This window comes from Salmo salar, chromosome 15 (assembly GCF_965601325.2).
Source record: "Salmo salar chromosome 15, fSalSal1, whole genome shotgun sequence".
Classification (NCBI taxonomy): domain Eukaryota; kingdom Metazoa; phylum Chordata; class Actinopteri; order Salmoniformes; family Salmonidae; genus Salmo; species Salmo salar.
The window spans coordinates 55,252,247-55,277,440 of NC_138305.1; the positions used below are offsets into that span (position 1 = coordinate 55,252,247).

A 25,194-nucleotide genomic window follows, 5' to 3' on the forward strand; every position below is an offset into this window, starting at 1 on the left:
TCATAAATATTTCGACAAATTCACTTATAGTGTATTAAAGTCGTAAAAAGTGTAGTATTTGATCCCATATTTATAGCACGCAATGACTACACCACCCTTGTGACTCTACAAACTTGTTGGATGCATTTACATCTTGTTTTGGTTGATTCTGATTATACTTTGCTCAATAGGAACTGATTGGTGAATGATGACTGGAGTACTGTAAATACGATTTTTCTGAACACTAAATTAGTCCTGACAATGCCATGACTAAGAAAAATCATAAATGAATCATGAATAATGATGAGTGAGAAAGTTAGAGGTTACAACAAAACATGCTAACCTCTTACCATTAGCAATAACATGGGATGTTAGCATTTTTGGGGGGGCATGATCTTTGCGACCCAACACGTTTGTAGTCACAAGCTTGATGTAGCCATTGTGTACTAGGAATATGCGACCAAATACTAAACTGTTGACTACTTTAATCCACCGTAAGTAAATTTGTCCAAATACATAGTGTTTTCTTTTCTAAATGGTAAAACAGATATTTATGAAAATACCCTCAAACAAAAGGTAATACCGTCGCATTGAGTACAGAGCCAAACAAATGAAAAAATGCTTCACTGTCCAAATGAATATGGAGGGGAGTGTAAATTATATGTTTCAATGAGCCTATAATCTTTTGACTGAAATGACGATGAATGATATCAAATCACATATCACATAATGGCTCTTTTATTTGCAAAAAGCTTAACTTCTATATTTACATTTTGTGCAAAAACATTTAAAGGTTTCAAGGACTTTACATCGTAAGTTAACCTCAAGGCACATACATGGGACAACAACAATATTTTATCATGAGAAAAGAAATGTAACTTTGGTTCCTAAGTAGCATATTGGTTTACGTTATTAAAGTCAAAACAACTCAATGTCGAAATGAAAAGCCATAATAGCCGAGAACCCCAAGCCAAATGATACGCGTTGTTAATTTTCAGCATACTTTCTTCTGTCAAATGATACATGAACAAATAACCTGTCGTTGTTCATATTATTTCCATTAATTCGACCCAGCAGCTGTAAGGGAAAGTGTTTATTATCCAAAACACAGAAAATGTAATTACTTCAAACACCCATGAATAGTTTGCTGAAGACTTCTAGTTTGCTGAAGACTTTTATGTTGGTCTACAAGGTAAATTTCACATGAGGGTTTTGCCGTCAAACTGAACAAAGACGACTTAAAATGTATTCAACTTTATTCACTTGGGTGCTTATTTTGATTTGACCTCTCAGTGATTTAACATAATTATTCCAATGAGAATTATTGAGCTTTAAGGAAATTACTATCAAAGCCTGAAACAGTAATAAACAGAGGTTACAGTCACTCTTTTTCTTTCACTCTTTCTCCCTCTTTCTCTAATGTGTTCGGTCTAATTCCATTGGTCACGCCATTGCGTTTGTGTACTTTCTTCAAATGAGGGAGGGAATTAAGAGTAATGTACTGCCACAAATAAACAACAAGGCTTCTCAGTCACTTTGTATCATTACCCAGCACCACTCAAGGCGTCGTTACGAATGAACAGGCTTTCATTAATTATGTGTTGGGTCTATTGCTGTCTGTCACTCTTAGTTTTTTTCACCAATATGAAAAAATGTGCTTTCCATACAGTAACTATTCAATTACTGTCATTGTCTCTTTCACAGTTTAAACATTACTTCTTCTCTGAAAAAGTCCTTGAACAAACTAAGTGCAGTTAGCCGGTACAGTACTGCATAAAGGTAAGGCAATAAATGGACCTCTATCACTTCTTGGAACATTCTTTAATTTGGGGAAAAGTGTTGCAACAGGTTGGCCTGAAAGACTAACATTACATTTAAATCCTAATCACTAATGAAAATAAAGATACTTTGCTGTATGGGATTGTTGTCAGACAGGCTGACTTTGCCACAGGCAAAAAGCACTACGGCCATGTAGCCGTGTAGTGTGACCTTAGGTCAGTAAATGTCGGTGGGATGTTTTACATAACTTGCCATGTAGCAGTGTCAAACTGACTTCAGGTCAGCTTCCGCTGGTGGAGCTTTAACACAGGGTGATAAACCGATATGTGTACGTTTGTAGACAAAGTGGTGACACTTTGATAACCACAGAAGAGCAACTGTTATTTCTAAACGAAACAAATTATTCTGATTTATAAATATAAATTTGACTCAAAACCCTATGAAAGCACACATGAAAGCTTAAGCATCAACGTGAATAATGGCATTATAGTGTCTATTGCGTCATAAGCTCCCTACCTACTATTTCTGGATCTACTGAAGGAGTTATTACTAACGGCAGATATGCACTGGCATGGCAATTCTTCAAAGAGAGACTAGACAGCAGAGAATTTGTCCATTAACACCTGAGCACAAAGCGAGAGTTCCACTCTTAAAATTGTGTTTACTATTGATACTTTCAAATTCAAGCCAAAACAATGCAATGTAGTGGTTTTACGGTGTATTTAAACCAGTGACTTGGTGCCCTGTGAATGGTTAACTCTTGTCATTTGACCTTCCCCTCTCTCTCTCACTCTTCTCCCTCTCCCAGCTTGTGATTCGAACTGCCAAGTGAAAAATAAAGTCTGCATATTTTCTCCCTTTTTTGTATGAGGATTATGAGTGGGGCAGAGGGGGGGTGGATTCTTTGAACTCGGTCTGCAAAATAAAATCTTGTCAAAGCAAATAAAGTCTGAGTAAGAAGTGCATAATAAAGACTCCTCAGTGGTACCAGGCATTCCTAACTGGGAGCCAACATTGTTTGGAATTGATGATGAATGTGTAGCTCGAACCAATCAATCAATTAATCAATAGAATAGCCAATCCCATGTAGACAATAAAACACATCACATGCTACAGTAGGAAAGTCCTTCTATCAACACATTGTAAAGCAGATAACAGATAAATGCCTCGACTGTTTATTGTGATTCACACTCAATTTTCATTTGAGTACTTAACAATAAAGGACAAAAGAAAGGCCGAGGAATGTATAACTGTGAGTGTATCTGCTCCACATTCATCATCACGGCAGACACCACCTGGCAAAGACAAGACACGCAACACAACCTCATGGACCTCCGCCATGATAATATCCGTATCATTTAGCCGCTGAACAACAGAGCTGAGTACTGTTCATCTTAAATGATTCCATAAGTAGCTCTGCGACCATTAATACTCTAAACAATGCCATTTGAGAATGAGTAATGTAATGTAATGCAATGCATCTGAGGTAATGGACTCATGGGATGCTGGAGGTAAGGGAACTCTTAGACTACCGCTACCTCTCTCTCTACTCTATACTGACTGAGAAAACATGCCCCCTAGTGGCCACAACTGGAAAAACCTCCTGTATCAATGGAGGCAAATCTATATCCAACAGCGACAGCATTATCCCTCCCATCCCTACCACATTGAAAATTGTTCACTTAGTCCTGTTAAGGTAGTCTCCCTCCCATCCCTTCCACATTCAAACGTGTTCACTTAGTCTTGTGAGGGCAAAAGGGGGTGTTGAAGAGTGTGCCCATTCCTCTGATGGGATTTCCACAAAAAGCTCATTTGAATGGCTGCTTACACTCTCTGTTGCATTAGGAAGTGCACTTTGATTCTTAAAAAAAATACCACCAGTGCTTATTTTCCACTGCAGTCTAATCAGCAGTGTTAGTTTTGCCAGACCACTGTGTTATCTTAACTAGTGTTTCTGTGAGGGGGTGGCTCTGCACAAAGGCCATATTTTTGTTTCTGTGGTTAGCAAAGAATCCCAGCCCTCATAGCGCCCAACAACCCAAAATCCTGACAGACAGGACACCGTTCGTCCGAACCAACCCAGCGTGCCGTGATTGTACAAATTTCTATGTACAGACAATACTTGAGCAAAAACCACTTACTGTACTTAAAACCCGCTGATTAGAAAACACATGTATTCCTTTTTTACTAAGAATAAAAAAAGATTGCAGATAGAATTCCACATTATTGTCCACAGTATAAATTACATCGTAGACAGAACTTGGAAATATATATGGTACAGTATATTTAACTACTTTGTTGTTTTTTTCTTCTGTCAGACAACCGGTGTGGGAATATCCTGTGAGAAGCATCACGTGTGGCAGAACTCGGTGCTGGGAACATTGCTGCTCTTGCAGTAGGCTAAGCTATTGTCACTGAGGTGGCAGTCTCTGAAGCCGATGCCTCCGTTGGGTGTGTAGATGGGCTGAATCCTGAAATCCCCTTTCAAAAGTTGCTCATTGTTCAGCGAGACTATCTGGAAGCTGGTCTCAGTCATTTCCAGTATAGAGTTATCCTTTTTGGTCCCAGCCTCGCAGTAGTCGTCTTTTCTCCTGCCCCGGTTGTATTTCCACTTGGACGACTCCGAGCGGCTCTTCTTGTGCATGTGCCAACAAAACAGGCTCAGCAGTATTACCAGGACGACCAGGACGGCCCCACCAATCACCCCGGCCAAAAGGAGGGTGGAGTGGGCGTCCTGTTGGGCTTGCTCTGACCCTGTGGACTTGTTATTGGAGTTGGATGAGGCCGACTTGGTCCTGGCCTCTGAGCATATTGTATCCTCGCCTGGGCGGTAGGAGTTGAGGGTGTCCAGTACGTACACACATATCCGGTACACTGACTTGGGCTCCAGGTTGGTCAAGCTTAGCTTCCGCCTGTCCCCACTCAGCGTCCTCTCGCGGCTGACGTCGCTCATTAGGCTCTTGCCCATCTTGACCCAGGTCACCTTGTAGGCCGTAACGGTGAAGTAGGAATCCCAGCTCACCTCGATGCAGGAGGCGTTGACCACGTGGAAGGATATCTGTAGGGGATCCTCGTAAGGGGGCAGGGGTCCAGCGGGGTGGGGAGGCAGAGCAGGGGGAAGGGAGGGCGATGTGAGGTAGGAGGAGGATGTGGAGATAGGGATGGAAGTGGTCATGGCGGTGGTAAGGAAGGTGGTGGAGGAGGTGGTGGGGAGTTGGGGGTGTGGGGGCGTAGAGCGCAGGGTGGGCCAGAGGTCGGGCTGGAGGTCTGTCCCGGCTGAGCACTGGATAGCATCCAGGGTGAGTTCTCTGATTGCCATGCCGCGCACCCTCTCGGGGCTCTGGCACATGAACCCGCGCACGTTGATGGAGCCTGGCAGTGACTTGAGCCACACCACCACCCATTTGACAGTGCAGTCACAGCGCCACGGGTTGTTCCGAACGGTGAGCTGTCTGAGGCTGACGAGGCCATCAAATACCCCCTGTGTCAGCGTCTGCAACTGGTTGTTGGATATATCCAGTCTCTCGAGCCTCTGAAGGTCGGAGAAGGCCATCACTGGAATATGGTCCATCTGATTATCCTGCAGGCTGAGCTTGACCAGGGACTGGGTCGGGAGGAGGGGTGGGGGGAATGTCAGAGAGTTACGAGCCAGCGCCAGCTCCCGGAGGGTGGACAGCTCCTGGAACGTCCCCGGGGCCACGCCCTCATCCGTCAACAAGTTCCCATCCAGCAGTAGGCGTTGGAGCCGCGTCACGTTCTGAAACGCTTCCTCAGCGATGACGGCGATGCGGTTCTCGTCCAATCGCAGCTCCTTGAGGTCCTCCGGAAGACCAATGGGGACACTGCTCAGGTGGTTCTTGGTGAGGAAGAGCAGCTTGAGGCTGACGGCCTCCCGGAACGCCCCCTCCTCCACCCCCACGGTAGAGATGGAGTTATCATCCAGGTGGAGCTCCTCTAGGCGGGGAAGCTGGGCCAAGGCAGCCCTGGAGATGGTCTGGATGTTGTTCTCCTGCAGGTGGAGCACCCGGATGTTCTTGGGCAGGTTGAGAGGAAACTCATCCAGCTGGTTGCCATAGAGAAACACCGTCTCCACAGAGGCCACATTGTGTAGTTCCCATGGGAACCCAGCGTTGTTGATCTGGTTGTTGTGGAGGTAGAGGATCTTGTAGCCCTCTGTCACCCCCAGAGGTACCGACGTCAGGCTCCGCTCGTTGCAGTAAACAAATGTTTTGTCGCAGCGGCACTCCTCCGGGCACGAGGCTGCGGGGCGGCTGAAGTGCAAGTTGAGGCTCAGGAGGACTGTCAACCAGAAACGCAGAAATGAACCCCAATTTTTATTCCACAGCCTGACCTGAAACTCCATAGTGGAAAAACAGAAGGAGGGGAACTGCCTCAAAAAGGGAAAAGGATTGAAGGCGATGAAGTAAATCCCCCAAAATAGTAGACAAAAACGAAAGTCCTCTAAAATAGTTTGATAATGCTCAGTTCACTTCTTCACGGGGTGGTAGAACAGGAAGCCGTAGGGTTAGGCTTAATCCCCGTGTAATTGGTTAGTCCTCTGCTTTAAGAGGAAGGAGTGTCGCATTAGGAAGAGCAGGTCCTCTGACTGAAGCTGACTCTGACTCCATCCATGCTGATATATTAGACCATGGCAGGGCTCCACAATCTCAGCTCCTCCTCAAAGCACAGGGCCAAGCCTGGGCCAATTTAATGCCAAGTCGCAGCTGAGAGCTACCGTGTCCGGGGCCTCCTTCTCTCCTCTCCTCGCCACACGCCCGTCAACGTCACACACTGCTGGTCCCCGCCCGGGGCAGCGTCCAGGTGGTGTGACATTTGGATCCAGAGACCTGTTCCACAAGACAAAAGAAAGGTGAGATAAGTGGGGGGGCGGGTGTTCAGGGCAGGGGTGGTCTGTTTCTCTCCATGAGAAAAAAAGAGCTGTCTATAACTCACGTGCACACAAAGGCTGAAAAAATTACTCTGTTTCACATACATATTCAGACCCATAAACACATAGATCGTAGACACACACTCACACACACTCTCTCTCTCTGTCTCTCTGTCTCTCTCACACACACAAACATACTTAACCTGCACACAGATCCACACACACTGACATTCTCACACCTTGAAATTGAAATTTATGCACAGGCTATTTCTTTAAAAATGTCATACCATCTGATAAAAATGCAGGAGCGCTCTAGCACATCCGGTTTAGCAGACATAAAGGGGCTTTCATTCCTTCCTCTCAGTCAAAGAGGAGAGAATATAATAGCTGCTAGAACAGCATGGACATTCTGCGGTTTCTACAACAACAAGTCAATGCCTCAGTGCTGAACAACACGCTAATACACACATTGCAATTATTTTGAACTGTCTGAAACATAAATTAGACATAACGGAGACATAAAAGGAGAAAAAGCAACAGAAAGGAGATACAAATACTGCCTGAAAGCAAAAATACTGCCTGAAAGACTTATTGGGCAGCCCTTTGACTTGTGTGAAAACAGTCTCTTCTTTTTCTTTGCCTTTGTTAGAGCAGACAGTGCTTTGAAGTTAGAGCTGATAAACACATTGTGCTCACAGTAGACAGAGAGAGGTGTTGTTTTGCCTCTTAAGGTGCACCATGCACATTACATAAGTAGGCCAGACACACCACCAACCATCTCCAGCACATATACATGATATAAGGCACCGCAAAATGAAATGAAAGGGGAGTGTGTGGGTTGGGGGGGGGGGGGGGGGGGGGTAGTGGGACTTTATACCAATCCCAGAGTGACAAACAGAGCCTGTCAAATGAAATGGGATTGGAAAATAATTTAGCTCCTCCACCTGCAATAAATGATCGATACTGGACTATTTCACAATATGGTTTAGAGGTTTAGAGTGGGCACAAGGCCACCCAGTTACAGTAAGGCCTCAGCTCCCCACATCCCAGTATTCGAGTTGCCCATCACACATGTTCTATCCAGAAGACTGAAAGATACTGCTTGTCATCAGTGCTTTTAACGTAACAGGAGCACATGTCAATGCTCAATAGGCCCATACATTTAATAAATAATGGGTTTGATGGTCTGAATTTTATATAGAGGACATAGGTCATATAGGAAAGGAGGAATGGGCATCGGGGGAGATGAAGGTTATCTGCATTTATAGGTTGCTCTGTAGCCTGATGAGTGATGAGATGTGGCACCACTGCTCCTTATAAGGATGAAGCAAAACAATATGAAATAAATCTGTGATCTACTTTTCTAAATTGAAAAGAGCTAAATTTAATCAAATAAGCTTCAGGGGAAATAAGGAGATACCACAAGCTGCAATAAATGTGCTGCCACAGCAAAAACATCTAAAATGATTATAGCTGCATAAATAAAGACTGTGGACATTGGAATGAATTGTGGAGTAAAAATACATCTAAGCAAGGCTGAACAAAATTCTCATATGGACACAATAAAGTTGGCCTTGCATGTATCCAAATCCAAAATGACATGGACAGAGAGCAAGGTGTATGTGTGAACACATAAAATAACGTTTTTCGGTTGAGGCCAGGTTCAATCCGATTAGGATTGGATTAAACGACAGAAACGCAATTAAAAGTTTTAAAAGGATAGGCTATTTAAAAGGCGATAAGAAGCGGATCAGGTGTAGGCTACTTCAAAGGCAGCCCAGTGAGTGGTGTTCAATTGAATGAATTATTACAAAAGGGATTGAGAGCCGTGCTGAGCATTGAGATTGCAAATGCAAACGGAGGCTTTGCTTTTCTCTGAAGAAAAACAAAAATCTAAAGCAGTGCGCTTTGTAGCTAAGCATTGATCTTCGACATCTAATAATGGATTAATAAATTATACAACTGATAAATAAACGATAAAAAACGAACTGAGAATTTACAAATTGACCATATTTCCTTTAGAGATAGCAGAGGGTTGTGAGGAGAATAGAATTAGGCAGCAGTTTGGCTGGGAATAAAATTAGCACCATAGCTCTTAACAATGGCAGTTCTTCTATGTATATATATCCATAATAAATCACATCTAGTTCAATCTACTCATACAGCCTAACAAACTAGAACTCTATATAAACTATTTAAATAAGTTGTAGTATAGTTGTGTATATAGCCTTTATGCTGCTATAAAACATTTGGGCTTCTGTAGCCTACCTTAGACGAGGCTTTATCCATATTCATTGTATGCCCCTTTACCATGTTCAACTATTTTCTTTATCCTTCATGCAATCCTAGAATATAACCGTGCGCAATGATCCAGCGCCATTCGGTATTGTTTGTGCGAATCGCTTCCAATCGCCCTGCCACCCGTGGGTCTACCGGACAGCATGCTGCCTGAGTCGGGGAACAATCTTCTGCTCTGTCCGCACTTTTCTGCAATTGCGGGGCATGCAGCTCAACCTATGACTACACTCAGCTCAGCCCGCCTGAAAACCTTGGGCAATGCATTCGAGCGGGAGAGCGGGACTATATGGACCAGAGGCAGCACCGACTTCTATCGAAACAGTGAACACGCACTTGCCAAGGTATCCGGGTTGTTTTGGGGACGATTAAACTTGCCTTCTATGCTCGGAATCCCAGAGAGATGTTTGCTAAAATGAATTCCGTTGATAGTGATGTGTGTGCAGTGCACCGCTCACCTCTGTCTTGCGCTCTCTCTCTCGCTCTCTTCTCTCCCTCTCTCATCGTCGCTCAGGTCCCTCCTACCCTACCCTCCCTGAATAAAGAATGCGTCTCCCGGTGCAGCTCGGAGAGAGATGGCTAGGAGCCACTTACTGCTCCTCCCAACACTGCTGCCCTCATACTTCCTCTGTTATCAGGGAATTTCAACTTTCTTGTTTTTTCTGGAGAACTTTATATTCAGCCTATGCATTTGTCACTATATATTTTTCCTATACACAATAGTTTATTAGCAATGGTCCAAAACGCAACGACTAGACTGACCTGGATAAAGTAGCCTACATTTCCATGCTGACTTGACATTTCTATTCGGTTTTCAGGACGGCAGACTATGCTTCATTCTGTCTACATTTACAGCCAAAAGTTTGGACACACCTACTCATTCAAGGGTTTTTCTTTATTTTGCCTATGTTCTACATTGTACATTAATAGTGAAGACATCAAGACTATGAAATATCAAATATGGAATCATGTAGTAACCAAAAAAGTGTTAATTATATCAACATATATTTTAGATTTTAGATTCTTCAAAGTAGCCACCCTTTGCCTTGATGACAGCTTTGCACACCCTTTCATGCTCATTTTAAAGTTATGAAGTGTGGCCTACAGTTTGCGATTCATTTTTTTAAAATTTATTTAAAGTGATTTACGTTGGTAAACACATTCTAAACCGCTCTGGTGACAAACACTTTTTGCCTTATCTCCATTCATCCACATGGCTGTTGGCTGCCCATTATTTCATTTTTCTAAGGACCCAAAAACAGAGGCTGTGGGAAAACCTATTCAAGTAAATAAATGCATTTATAAAATGTAAAAAACCGATGTATTATTTGCTCGCTAGCTAACTAGATTGCTGGCTAAAGTAGGCCACTTTGTAGGCTAACTCAACTGAGCAGCTATTTAGCTAACTAGGTAGCTGACTTTACACCTGTTTAGCTAAGGGTAGTAAATGTAATCAGTTAGCTAACTTCATATTAGCTAGAGATCTTGATGTAATGATTGTAAATTAAAAACTAAAATTGCAGCTCTGGCTGTCAGTAAAGGGAAAGTGTAGGCTACTGGACTGGGCAAGTAATTTTGTGAGAGGACATTAAGAAACAATGTAAATAGTCCGGGTGGCCATTTGATTAATTGTTCAGCAGTCTTATGGCTTGGGGGTAGAAGCTGTTAAAGAGCCTTTTGGTCCTAGACTTGGCGCCCCGGTACCGCTTGCTGTGCAGTAGCAGAGAGAACAGTCTATGACTTTGACAATTTTTTGGGCCTTCCTCTGACACCGCCTATTATATAGGTCCTGGATTGCGGGAAGCTTGGCCCCAGTGATGTACTGGGCCATATGCACTACCCTCTGTAGCGCCTTACGGTCCGATGCCTTACGATCGGATCCTATACGCCATGGGTTATATGTGTAGGTTTAGCTATGTTAGCAAACATTGTATACAAACATATGGTTAAACATCACACAAAATGTATAAATCTATTACAATTGGAGCAGGCCTGCTGTTGATCTGCTGGGTGTGCAGGGTTCTGTTTCAGCCCAGCAATAACACACCTGATTCAATTTATCAAATTTAATGAGTTGATAATCAAGTGTGCTATTGCTCAGCTGGAATAGAAGTCTGCTCACCCAGTAGATCACGGATCAGTGGACCAAGGTTGGCCACCGCTGGTATGGAGTTTTATTTTTTCACCTGAAAAGATGCGTTTAGTAATAATTGCTTACTTGTTACTACTCAATTATCTATTGTTGTTTAGACTAAGATATCTAATCTTTACATATGAGTTATCTTTTTTGTAGATTTTGAAGTATTGATTCTTTAAATATGAAGTGTTTAAACTTGTTTTATTTCTTAAGCTATTATTCAAAATTAACTAGTGTCAATGTCACAATCCTGCAATAAAAGGGGTTCTGTCGCTAATGTGTCTGTTTCTGAGTTGTTTTCTCAAATTAACATTTTATTTTCGTCTAGTTGTAAGATGTCCAATCTGTTTTATTTGATTTTTACGCTCTCTCAGTATATTTATTTGTATGTTTTATTTAAACTCTTACTGACAGTTGTGGCTGCTTTACTTGATGTATTGTTGTCTCTACCTTCTTGCCCTTTGTGCTGTTGTCTGTGCCCAATAATATTTATACCGTGTTTTGTGCTGCTACCACTGCCATGTTGTGTTGCTACCATGTTGTTGTCATGTTGTGTTGCTGCCATGCTGTGTTGTCATGTGTTGCTGCCATGCTATGTTGTTACTGGCCTATGGGCACCTGTCATCTGAGGCAGAGAATAGCTAAACCCACACATTTACATGTTGAGAATTTACATGTTCTTAATGTAAAATGATACCAGTAGACAATGTATATAAGGCAAACCTTACACCAGATTTTGTACATGCCTTTAAAGTGCTGACATATACAATTGTTTAGTGCAAATCCAACCTCGTAATTTAGTTTGAAAATAAAAAATAGGTTGATTTTATTTTATTTCAATAATTTTTGCAATGTTGCTTGCAAAAAGGTTGCAGTTGTTCCCATAGATAGACAGTACATGGTTTCTCAATGTGTCACTGACCTTGGATAACCTAGCGACTGGGCTAACACAACTAACCTTTCAGGTCAATAATTTGCTGTTTTAATAAAAAAATAGTTGGCTTTAGAATCTTGAGAGAAATTGAACTAGCTAGTAGCTAGCTGGTTATACCTAGCAGCATACAAGGTTAGCAGACTTTTCTCAAAACGAACCTCTTTGTGGCTAGCTACTTCTTGTCCCTCATGCTAGCCTTACAGCCAAATATCACTTCAGAAATGTAAAAATTAAAATATTGATATGGCCATTATTGTAAACCATTTCTCTGCCCTTGCTGCAGATTTAACTAGTCTTGAAATAGCAGAGAAATGCCATGAAAACCAGCTGTGTTTTGTCACCAGTGCTTGCTGACATTTTTAGTCCTAACACAATGTTGCGCCTACGGCACTAATCCGATGTGCACCTTGAGCTCCGCCCAAGCAAGAAAAGTCAACTCGAAGCCAGCAGATGGCGATTCCATTGGTTTCCTGTATTATCGACTCTCCATGAGTCAATTTTGTGAGTTTCATTCTGCCTTTCATGTTTAATTTTCTCAGCAACATCCCAAAGATGGACTGCCTTGCCATGTCCTGTCCACAAAATGTTATTTATCCATAAATCACACAACTGTAGACAGCATGAATTATATATTAGACATGAAGAATGCAGGGGAAAATAGACCATTTTAATTTGCAACATGTTTTCATGTTTTGCAGCACAATTCCAATGGATGGAATTTGGCATTATGGAGTTGTAAAATGTTTCTCTAAAGTCAAGAAAAGTTTTTACAGTTGTTGTATATACATTTGATTTAATGTAAGTTTGTGTAGGACAGTGTTAATATCAGTTTACTTTTAGCTACCAAGCCCATTAAAGCGTGCATCAGCTTTAGAATTGCAAATTGATTTTGGCCTCTATCAATGTCATTGTCTGCATCATTTCCAATCCCCCATATATATATATATATATATATATATATATATATATATATATATATATACACTGCGAAGTGGTCTGTGGTTACCACCTGCAGAACCACTCCTTTATTGGGGGTGTCTTGCTAATTGCCTATAATTTCCACCTGTTGTCTATTCCATTTGCACAACAGCATGTGAAATTTATTGTCAATCAGTGTTGCTTCCTAAGTGGACAGTTTGATTTCACAGAAGTGTGATTGACTTGGAGTTACATTGTGTTGTTTAAGTATTCCCTTTATTTTTTTGGGCATTATATATATATATGCACTACCGTGTCTTACTCCCTTCACAGAACAGCGCAAACTGGCCTAACCAGAATAGAAAGAGGAGTGGGAGACCATGGTGCACAACTGAGCAAGAGGACAAGTACATTAGAGTGACTAGTTTGAGAAACAGATGCCTCACAAGTCCTCAACTGACAGCTTCATTAAATAGTCCCCGCAAAACACCAGTCTCAACGTCAACAGTGAAGAGGCGTCTCCGGGATGCTGGCCTTCTTGGCAGAGTTTCTCTGTCCAGTGTCTGTGTTCTTTTGCCCATCTTAATCTTTTATTTTTATTGGCCAGTCTGAGATAAGACTTTTTCTTTGCAACTCCGTCTAGAAGGCCAGTATTCAGGAGTCGCCTCTTCACTGTTGACGTTGAGACTGGTGGTTTGCGAGTACTTTTTAATGAAGCTGCCAGTTGAGGACTTTTTGGGCGTCTGTTTCTCAAACTAGACACTAACGTACTTGTCTTCTTGCTCAGTTGTGCACCGGGCCCTCCCACTCCTCTTTCTATTCTGGTTAGAGCCAGTTTGCGCTGTTCTGTGAAGGGAGTAGAACACAGCGTTGTACAAGATCTTCAGTTTCTTGGCACTTTTTCGCATGGAATAGCCTTCATTTCTCAGAACAGGAATAGACTGACGAGTTTCAGAAGAAAGTTCTTTGTTTCTGGCCATTTTGAGCCTGTAATCGAACTCACAAATGCTGATGCTCCAGATACTCAACTAATCAAAAGAAGGCCCGTTTTATTGCTTCTTTAATCAGCCCAAAAGTTTTTAGCTTTGCTAACATAATTGCAAAATGGTTTTCTAATGATCAATTTGCCTTTAAAAATGATAAACTTGGATTAGCTAACACAACGTGCCATTTGAACACAGGAGTGATGGTTGCTGATAATGGGCCTCTGTACGCCTATGTAGATATTCCATGAAAAATCAGCCGTTTCCAGCTACAATAGTCATTTACAACATTAACAATGTCTGATCAATTTGATGTTATGTTAATCGACAAAAAATATAGCTTTTCTTTCAAAAACAAGGTCATTTCTAAGTGGCCCCAAACTTTTGAACAGTAGTGTATGTATTTATATTTTTTCTTCTTTAATTTTCCCCTAACCCTACCATCCCTACCCTAATTGGAGTAAACTAATGGACAACAACACTTACAGTAGGTTTCTACTTCAATCTTATACATACTATATACATTTTATGGACACAGTATATTTTACATTAGTTAATTTTGTTTGTTTTTAGTCCCATCGTTCAGCTATCCTCAAGCCCTCCCATCTATCTCTGAACACCATCCAGTTTTGATTTCTATTTGCCATGATGTTTCACAAAAGTTTTTAGCTTTTCTATTCTCATAGGTTTTACGGATTGTAAATTAAAGATAAACATTTTTGCTAAGAGTTTTATTACAATATATTATTGATTGACTATGACTTTTTGGATCACCCAGCAGTGCTATTTGCAGAGTTAACTCCATTTGAATGTTGCAATTCTTCAGCCATTCCTGAACCTGCGACCAAAAACAAGCTACACATTGACAGTAGCAAAACAAATGATCTAATGATTCTGTCTCTTTGCAGCAAAATCTGCAGAGCTGGGAAGGTTGTATCCCCCGTATATATATTTTTAGTTATTGGTTGCAAGAGTTTTGTATAATCACTAAAATTGAAAAACTTGAATTTTTGAATCCAGAGTCGTTTTGTGTATCTGTTCATAAACCATGTGCCGTGGAATAGGTGTAACGATCGTCGTAGAGAGGTGACCAAGATGCAGCGTGGCACGTGTTCATAATTATTTATTTAAATCAAACAAACACTCGAAGAAAAATAAGAAAGGAAACGAAAGCGCACAGTTCTGTCAGGTACAAAAACACAAAACAGAAAACAACTACCCACAAACAGAGGTGAGAAAAGGCTGCCTAAGTATGGTTCCCAATCAGAGACAACGATAGACAGCTGCCTCTGATTGGAAAACATACCTGGCCAAAACATAGAACTATAATGACATAGAATGCTCACCCCCTGACCTAACAAAATAGAGAAATAAACCGTCTCTCTCAGGTCAGGGCGTGACAATAGGTACATCGTAAATCTCTTCCCAACTATTTTGCAATCTGTATGGCGCAGCTGTCAATTTTTGGTCATTATATTAAACGGGCAAACTTTTTTATTTATCACAATTTTCTTTAACTAATTTTGGTCTTTTTTGCAGAGCTGACAGATTAGTTTCTTACTTTCTCCCCCTTACACTTGCCTCTTCCATTTTTGCAGTAATGCTGCAATTCGTTTTTTGTCATTTTGGATAGAGCAGACATTTCAATATATTTTTGTTAGCTGCATGTGCAACATAACTCATCCAGTCCTATTTATGATATAATTTACAAAGATTATACCGTAATCTTATATTTGACTTTAACCATAATATTTGTAGTAATTTGCAAGCAACTTTCAAAAAATAATATCCGAAAGTGAGAGGTTGTAATCTGAATAAAGGAAAAAAGGCCATTCTTGAACACGGGGTGAGCCATTCGTGCTAATCTGCTAGAGAACCAGTTTGTATTTAACTCTAGCTTTTGTATGACTGAAGCCTTTACTGAGAGTTCTAATGCTTTAACCTCTTAATAGTTAAGAATTTCTTCCCTCAGAATTCATATGAATTAAATAAATAGGCATGTTTCATTTGTGTGGGTTTGATGAGTAGGATTTATTGGTGCAGTGTGGTGGTCCAATCATTATTACTTTCAAAGTAGAATTTTTGACAGATCGTAATTTCAATTTCCAATGCATGACAAGTATCCTTCACAGGGGGAAAACAAGTAAAACATCTCTAATCTGGGGAAATCTCCTAAACCTAAAGTATTTCCATTCCTCTTGGCAGCTTTTAGTTCTTGAAGACAGACGGAGGAGGTCCAGTGAACCCCACACACACACATCGTTTTATTGTTCTTTATAGGCTAATCATCATTGATTAGCTGAACCTGCTTAAACTGCTGATATTGTGTTTCACTTCTGTTTAACTTTGATACTTTCAATTCCCGTCACTCTGTGTACCAGACTGTGACCCTTACACAGGTACTAATATCAAGTTGCGTGTCCACAGAACCTAACCGCAAACTTCCTGATATTCGACTGAAGGTTTCTGTTCCATTTGAAATGCAGAAGACTTAAGACAAACAATGCAGCAGATGGAGAGCATTTACCATAATAGGCAGAAAAAACTAACTTTGTGACAAAACTGCAACCCTCTCAGGTCTCCTCCTTTATCTTTACAAACTCGTATCTGGAATTGTCTTCAATACCATTGTCCATCTCTCAGTGATAGAATAGCATAGAGTCTAACTGGGATGTGGGTCATGTTGACCACACTATATAATCTCAACACTGGGAGAAACGCTGAACACTGTTTCCAAGCTTACAGTTGATAAATACATACATGAATTACATTTTTTCTTAATCATTTTTATGCATGTCAATTATAAATCTACCATTGTTACATTTTTACGGCACAACTCCCACCAAAGAAAAGCCCCATTTTTAAAAGTCAACTGTAAAATTCAAAATTTGTGCATGGCACTGCGTCACCACCATATCAGTTGTGGACTGTGTTTCCGTCGATGTACTGCTGGTGTTATATAGGCGCTCCATTAAATGAAATAAAGAGAAACTTGTAAAGCTTACAGTTCCTTTTAAGAGAATAAAGCTGCTTGTCAAACTGTTGGGCGGAGGAAGGAGGAGGCAGTGCTCAAACAGCCTGGTAGTCAATTCATCAGGAGCTCAGCTCTCACATGGATATGATGTGAATTATGGGGGGAATATAAATGGTAGCTGTAGACCCTCATTGAAGGCTTCCCTGTGAAAATGTCACACTGGAAAAACAGACTGACTGATAACAAGCTGGTCCCTGTTGTAGCCTACTGCAGAGAGAGAGGAAAGAGAGAGGGCAGAAAGGGAGGGAGAGTGGGGGTAGACAGACAGACAGACAGACAGACAGACAGACAGACAGACAGACAGACAGACAGACAGACAGACAGACAGACAGACAGACAGACAGACAGACAGACAGACAGACAGACAGACAGACAGACAGACAGACAGACAGACAGACAGAGAAATAGATATTCTCTAGAGATAGAGAATAAACAGATCGACAGAGAGAGTGATATAGAAAGAAAGATGGAGAGAAAGAGCGATGCCAGGAACAGGTCTTTGGGTCACGCAAAGGATGGGCCTTATCCCACCTCCAATCCCTCCGGATTTCTTTCTGTTTGAAGTCACATCTGGGGTGAATTTCCCCTCCTGAGCTGAGTGGAGAGGAAGTCTTAGTCTAGCTGTTCATAGCCTGGATGTGGATTTGAGCTAGCGCCTACCTCCCAGGCTATAGCTCTCTCTCTGAGTCTCTCCCTGTCACCAGATCAGATCTGCCTGCCTGCTGTTGTCCAGACCTCACGTCTCAGTATGTCTGCATTTTAAAATTTATTTTACCTTTATTTAACTAGGCAAGTCAGTTAAGAACAAATTATTATTTTCAATGACGGCCTAGGAACAGCCATGATGGACACATGGCTGGCTATTACTGCCTGAAAGATCTGCTGACATCATATGGCTCAGCTCTCATAGGGCTAGGAGTTTTTCCTGTCTTTGTGCAACAAGCTCTCACAGTCTCACTGCAGAATTAGACGTTCAGCCACGTTCTCCAAATGTCAAATTTTGAAGAGTTTATGACACCCTGAGTTGACTTCTGCTGCTTTGCATCATTCCATTTCTCCAAAGGTCAACTTTTTGAAAATAGCTTCAAAAAGTAGGCTATTTATAGAAAATTATTTGGAAATGCATTCAAATACTTCAAATAAAAAGAGTTGATTCGGCACTACATCATTTGAAAATATTTGATAGACAAATACTTAAATACTCATGTATGTGAACCCTGGTCTGTTCTCCATATTTAGATTTCAATGTGTTTGCATTCTCCTGATGAGTTGATTAATTATTGAATTGACTCCTAATTAGGGGAGGGTGGAGAAAGACCCTGCGACATCAATTAAACTAGTGATTTAATTTGTATGGCCAAATTCACTGCTTGCTTATCTCCCGAGAGTATCCCCAGAGGATGTCTGTAGCATGGAGTGTGTGTGTGTGTGTGTGCGCGCGTGTGTGTGTGCATGCGTGTGCATGTGTGTCTGTGTGCGCATGCTAATTATAGTTCTAGTCTTCTGTGTCTTGGGTTTTCCACTCAGCATGACCCAGTAACAGTGGATTAGTTGCCCGGTTTTTAATGTGCTAATTCGCTTGTGTAGGGTTGTAACTGTTCTAAGACTGATTGAAAAGATAAAGTACATTTCTCAGGATACAGTATGGGGCTACATTTTGGGGCTTTGATAGCTCTACCTTGTTATTGTTCTTCGCAATCTAAATCTTCCCTCCAACAAGACAGGACTTTGGGTAGCCCTCTCCTGCAGTCAAATTACCTAATGCCCTCATGGGTGGAATATTATTAATATTTGTCATAATTTCATAATTAATCCACATAATTTCAAAAAAGCTGCTGAAAGCCCAGTGTTTCAATGTCAAATAGTTTTGTTATATTTCAGTCTTCTATTATGTATATAAAGTGTAATATTGGGATGCAAACTCAAAATTGAATTCATTTTAACTCTATATCTGACATGGTACAGGTGTTGTCTTTTTTGCAGATTACATATTTTCTTTTGATGAGAACAGTGGCGATTTTAGCAAAAAAGAAAATGTATAAAAAAATTAATAATAATAAAAAAATGTATGCATTCCAGCAAAGCCACTACACAACACAACACTTAACAATACATTAATTGCACTATAACGGTGACAAACGGTGCCCACAAACTGTTAGGGCCTACATAAAGCTGTCCCAACACTTTATCACTGCTACACCTGGCTATCAGAGGAGCCTTGTCTGGCAGCGAAACAGTTCATTTAGCCTCATTTACTACCTTTTAAAAAAATATAGCTGATATTGCTGACTTATTGAAACAAATGTGATTTCTACTGACAATTGAGATAAGGCAATTGGCATAAGGGACGACGAGCGGATAAGAGGCAATCCGTAATTTTGATTAAGACATTAATGAGTGAGCTAAGACTGACATTGTCAATATAACTATTTGTTCAGCAGTTTTGAAATGTACAGCGGCAGAATTCAGAACATGGCTGCTCTTACAGTATTCTCTCTGTACACCAAGTCAGAACCGTAGGATAAATAACAGGGCCATATGAGCAGACAATGAAAGCTCTTACAATATTCGATGATTAGATTTCTCTAAAACAGGCTATAGGCTACATGTGCACGTGCACCACCAAGTCAGAACAGTAGAAGAAATTAAGAGCGGTAAATGGACCAAATTATTAGGGTGAGGCATGTGGTCTACTAACATCTTACTACACAACATACACTTCATATTACTTTCTTAGCTGCAGTATACATTTCTCCCTGGCATATTACATAATTTATGCAGCAGCATACAATACATTTTTGAAATCACCTTGTGCTGTGCTCACTTCCTTCCAAACCACTCATTGTTGAATTTGCGATTTCCAACTTGTTGTGTAATGTTTATGTCCAATGGCCGAAGAGCACCAATACAGTTTATCAATAATTTCTCTTAATTATTTCTCTTCATTTGACAAAGATTTGCCAGTAGATTGTCGACTTAATTCAAAATGATGAGTGCTAGCTAAGATTTTGAAAGTATAATGTTTGACATGATCAGTCCAATCAAAGCTACTGTACATTTAACGTGATTTGACATCATTTTATCTGTGGCCAATGACCTTGAGCCTTCTTGGGTGGGCACTTCTAATGTATTGTTATGTCAGCACCCAAAGGGTTTGAGTTTTTGAAGTCTCCCCTTAGACTTCACGGTGACGTAGTTTCCCCATGAGTGACAGAACACTGAGCCATTCACGGCCAACGCCCCGTATTTTCTACTAGCTTGCTGCACCACCACAGAAAGCATTGAGCTGGGCTGAAACCTGCATTTTTGAGCTGCCTTACTCAAGAAAACAAAAAAGAGATAATGTTAGTATGCGACTTTATTAATTCAATGATCTATATATTTTTTTACATTGTTTGCAACCTGATATTTAACACGTATTAATGCCAAAATAACAAGCAAAAGAGGCAAGCCCCTCCAACATTTATTTATTGTTTATTTATAATTTTTGCTAAAAATACAAGATACAACACAAACTTAATCCACAGTATTTGTGAAATTAGGATTGTTGTATATTCCACACGTTTACCTCCCTAGAACTTGTTTAGTAGCTGGTATTTCCTATATGAGTTAATGATATGTAATATCTAATTCTTTGTTCACGAGACCTTTACCGCCTTCTCCCAACTCCCTACTGAACAAGATTACCGAGATGTGCAAATAAAATGTTTACCCCATATAGCTTTCGCTAAGGCAATAGCCCTCACATACCAATCTGTACCATCTGGTCAATGTGGGTTTCGCATTTACCATTTTCTACCCCTTAGCTTTCACTTACTGCCACAGTGAGTCTTCCCATTTGAAAAGAGTCTTGCAAACATCCTCAGGCGGTCTGCTATGGATCTCTAACATCAGACGATTAGAAGCACGACACTGCCCAGTTGCTGTTGGGACTAGGCTGGTGAATCACACAGCGCCTTTAGAACATGTGCTGCCCTCTTCCAGGTTTATATTAGGTAACACTTTTTTGGGGATATTAGATTTTGGGATAGTAGATGTCCTACAGACTAGCTACAGACAATCAGCAACATTTCAACTAACTATCTACTAACCTTAGCTCTAACCCTAACCTTAACCCTTATCCTAACCCTAAAATGAACCCTTCCCTAAACCTTATTCTAAACATAACCTTAACTGTAAGCAAGCAGCTGCTTATCAGCAGATAGTTTGTTGATAGTATGACCATCTGTAGAGCATCTACAGATGGAAAAATCCAGACTATCCAAATAAAGTGTGACCTCCTGTTATTATATTTCTGTGTTAGTGTACGCTTTCCAGAGGGAAAGAGGGAGAGGAAGAGGGCAGAGTGAGAGAGAGAGTAAGAAATAGACAGAGAGATGGAGAGTAACTGAAGAGGAGTAGGGAGAGAAGGAGGGAATGGGGTTTGTGTGAGTGATTATGTAAGATCTATCGATTAAAAGGATCCCCTTTCGTCCCTCATCCTTCACAGGGCTGCGTTGCCCCAGAAGATAACTCTCTTAACTCTCTTTCTCTCTACACTCCCCTCTCTCTTTCTCTCATCTCCCATTTCTCATCTCTCACTCTCTTTCTCTCATCCCTCTCTCGCAGGTGGAACAGGGCCCAACCCTGGCGCCTGCCACCCTGCGCAGATTAATTGAAGCATAGCGCTGTAAATTAATCACATATGGCTAATATCTCTCCTCTCAGCGTTGCAGGGAGAGGGCCAGAATCACCTCGCTCTATTTTTCCAGGAGTCAGTCAGTAGTGACTCTCAGGCCACTCAAAAAAATGACAAAAATAAATAAATGAAAAACTGTATTGTAGCAAAGTTCAGTAGCTGGAGTCCCACTATATGATTCACGACTTTTCATTTTGTATTACTCGGATCCTCCGGTCCATTCTCTCTCTCTCCGTTCTTAATGCAAAACTCTAGATTAATTGCATTGTTCCAGGTAAGTAAAAAACAGTGGGGAAACCTGTCCGATTGCATTAAGATAAATTGAGTGATCATAGTTTTAGTTTCATTAGTTATTTTTAAGGGCCACTGCCAAAATAACATTTTACTGAGGAAGTGGAAGACGGCTGGACAACTGGTCATCATTAAGGGTTAATGGAGATCATGGTCTAATGGACTTCAACAAAGTGAAATATGTTCATGAAAGTGCAATAAGAGATGATCGAAGACTAAGCAACACAAGGAACTTTGCAATGCAGTGGCAGCAATAATAATACTATTAGTATGTTGATACAGTTGTGTAGGGTTAAGGTAAACACAAAGCAACAATGCTGTAACAATGTACTGATTTTCCTCTCAGATACTCAATGTAATCTTGTCAATGATACGGACTGTCAACTCTTTGGAGGTTTAAATTCTCTCCCTTTTTTTCTTCCAGTCATGGGTTTGACTTGTTGCTCCTAGATTAAATTGCAGAGATTTACGATAGGATAATATTCCTATAACTAAGGTCTGATATCAACAGTCTTATAACTAATAAGAACATTGCTTTCATACAAAGTTCCAGTGCACTGTTGGTTCACCTTATCGTCTGGCTGATCAACAGTATTCATTGACTTGCCAAAGGCCCTGATTGCATGGTTAGAAATTCATGTGGTAGATGTATTGGCTTTGATATGAATGTTATGTGGTTTTGCCCATGGGGGCAGTTCCATTAGTTAGATTTTCGATCTGTCTGAAGCAAGACTGAAGTCTTTAGCTTTGTCACATTACATTTTCTTTGCGAACTAAAAGCTTTCAAACAATAGACTAACTTAAAGCTGCAATATGTAGCTTTTTGGGCAACCAGACCAAATTCACATAGAACTTTGAGTTCTATATCTGTCATTCTCATTGAAAGCAAGTCAAAGAAGCTGTAGAGTTGTTCTATGTTCGCTATTTCTATGCTTCCCGTTCTTAACTTTCGTTTTGTGTCTTTTACTCATTGTTTTGTACACCAGCTTCAAACAGCTGGAAATACAATATTTTTGATATTTCAAAGTGTTTTAGATTATACAATTATTCTCTACACAATGTCTGCTTGTTTTGTCACAAACTGAAATTAGGCGAACTATTAGAATTTTAGCAAACAGGAAATTGTGGAGCAATTTCTGCATATTGCACAATTAAAGTTGAAATATTGACATTTGTCAAGGAATTTTTACTTTCTAAATTATGTTTCTAGCTTGTGCCTTGAAATTATTTCCCTATTGAATCCTATATCTAGGATTATGATGCTAAGAAATTCATGTATCAATTCCATGCTCTTGTACATCAAAAGGAGCGGAGACCATGTTGTGTTATATTTAGATGCAGCAGCACCCTTGTTCTGCGTGGTGTATTTACTGCTAGTACTGTGTACTATTGTTATCTGTCAGAAAAAAAACACGTTCTTAGAACACGAGAACAGAATCAGATTTTGTTGAATTGATGTGCCATTCAGCCCATGTGTTCTATGCAATGTTTCGCCACATAGAGCAAGCAAGCCTGGGTCTGATTAAACATAATCTTGATGTGTGTAATGCATATACTAAGCGCCATGTCTTCCCTGCTGTGCGTGTGCACACACTGCCCACACACATTTGTCATGCCGAGCTACTTGTTGAGACTGTTGTTGTGATTAATGTGGTGGTTTAGGGTGGCTTTAGCGTGATCGCTGCACTGTCAAAGCAGTGTGTGTAATTTTGCTGTGCATGCCGCAGTTTTGCTGAACCACATTCACATTAACAGCAGGCACGAGGAAAACAAATTGAAAAAAAATAACAAAAACAAACTCATTTAAACCGCAGGTTGGTAGGTTTGCGTCCGCGAAACGGTGAAGTGGCATTCCCACAAACAGTAAACCCCTTTGTTCTCCCCACGATCTTAGTACCAACACTTTTATTTCACATTGAGGTGTGTCCTGCCCAACAACGGTTGTTAAAGCATCTTAAGTCCCCTTAACACACGGATATGTCTCCCGTGTGAGATTATGACTGTAATAAAACAACCTTGGCTCTGTTTCCCTGAGAAAATAAAAACAATAGTCAACACGTGTGAGGCATGTCAAAAATTCCCCCTGCGTTATTTAAAACTGTTATGGCAGGTAGCATGGCGGGTAGGAGCGTTGGGCCAGGAACCGAAAGGTTGCTGGATTGAATCCCTGAGTTGACAAGGTACAAATCTGTCATTCTGCCCTGAGCAAGGCAGTTAACCCACTGTTCCCCGGGCACCAATGATGTGGATGTTGATTAAGGCAGCTCCCCGCACCTCTCTGATTCAGAGGGGTTGGGTTCAATGCAGAAGACATGTCAGTTGAATGTATCCCTCTTTCCCCAATTAGAGTGAGCAGGTATTTCTCATGAGTATCTGTTTTCTCCTGGGTGTCCAGTGACTTTGAGGTGAAAAGCCTGGGATTGGTAGTCAGGACTGGGGAATGCTCTAGACGTGCACATGGAAGTGTTTTAGAGATATTTTGTGGGGGAGGCGGTTTGCCAGAGAGATGTAGGTTCAAACAATGTCCTCTTAAATGTATCTTTTGGAAGGAGAGTGTTAGCACATGTGCGTTCCTCTCTAGCTATCTGTGCATGTCTGGATTTTGTGGGGGAACGGTAACTGTCGTGTAGCACAGGGGTTGTGTTAGAAAACCCACCTCAGGACTTGAGAGTTGGCTTCAGTCCAGTTCAACTGATTGGCTAACAAGAATAACTTATAAATGGAGCCCTTCATGCTGTCTGTACATGCAAACACATACACACGCATACAAGAATGTAACGCCCCATTCACATCCCAAATTTGCAGTCCGTTGCGTTGCAGTCCGTTGCGTACAACATTGGATGTTAAGCCAATTATATTATATGACTGTAGCCTCACGTTTTAATTCGGAAAAGTTTCTTGTGACGGTAATGACATTTGTTTATGAAGTGTAGCTACACCATCTTCAACCGAGCCTAGCTTTTAGTTAGTTAGCTATCGTTAGCTGCTCTGTGTAAACTAGCTTGACTTGCTAGAAACTAAGAGAAAGAAGTTGAGGGAAAAGTAACTCAATGTTTTATTATCACCTGAAACATTGTTTATAAATGGAGCCCTTTATGCTGAAACATTGTTTCAGGTGAGTGCTATCTCTGTCGAGATAGCACTCACGCGTTATGAAACCCTATGCTCATCCGACCAGTAGAGGAACGAGATTACGTGAAAAGGAAGTATGGCCAACTGAATTGTGTCAGTTTGGGTATGGGTCATAAGCTCGTAAACGCAGGCACGCATACACACAT

General features: G+C 40.9%; 1 protein-coding gene across 3 annotated transcripts in view; it reads right to left on the minus strand.

Moving 5' to 3' along the window:
* Window positions 1–701: 701 nt before the first annotated feature.
* LOC106571616 (leucine-rich repeat transmembrane protein FLRT2) overlaps window positions 702–25,194 on the minus strand; it is a 35,299-nt gene continuing 10,806 nt past the window's right edge. The window contains exons 1-2 of one of the 3 annotated variants that reach the window (XM_014144886.3): window positions 9,400–9,763; window positions 702–6,605 (exon numbers count right to left, since the gene is read on the minus strand). In XM_014144886.3, the coding sequence (XP_014000361.1) occupies window positions 4,109–6,121 (2,013 nt within the window). In that variant the 5' untranslated portion in view covers window positions 6,122–6,605; window positions 9,400–9,763 and the 3' untranslated portion in view covers window positions 702–4,108. The other 2 variants (XM_014144884.2, XM_014144885.3) reach the window with 2 other exon arrangements.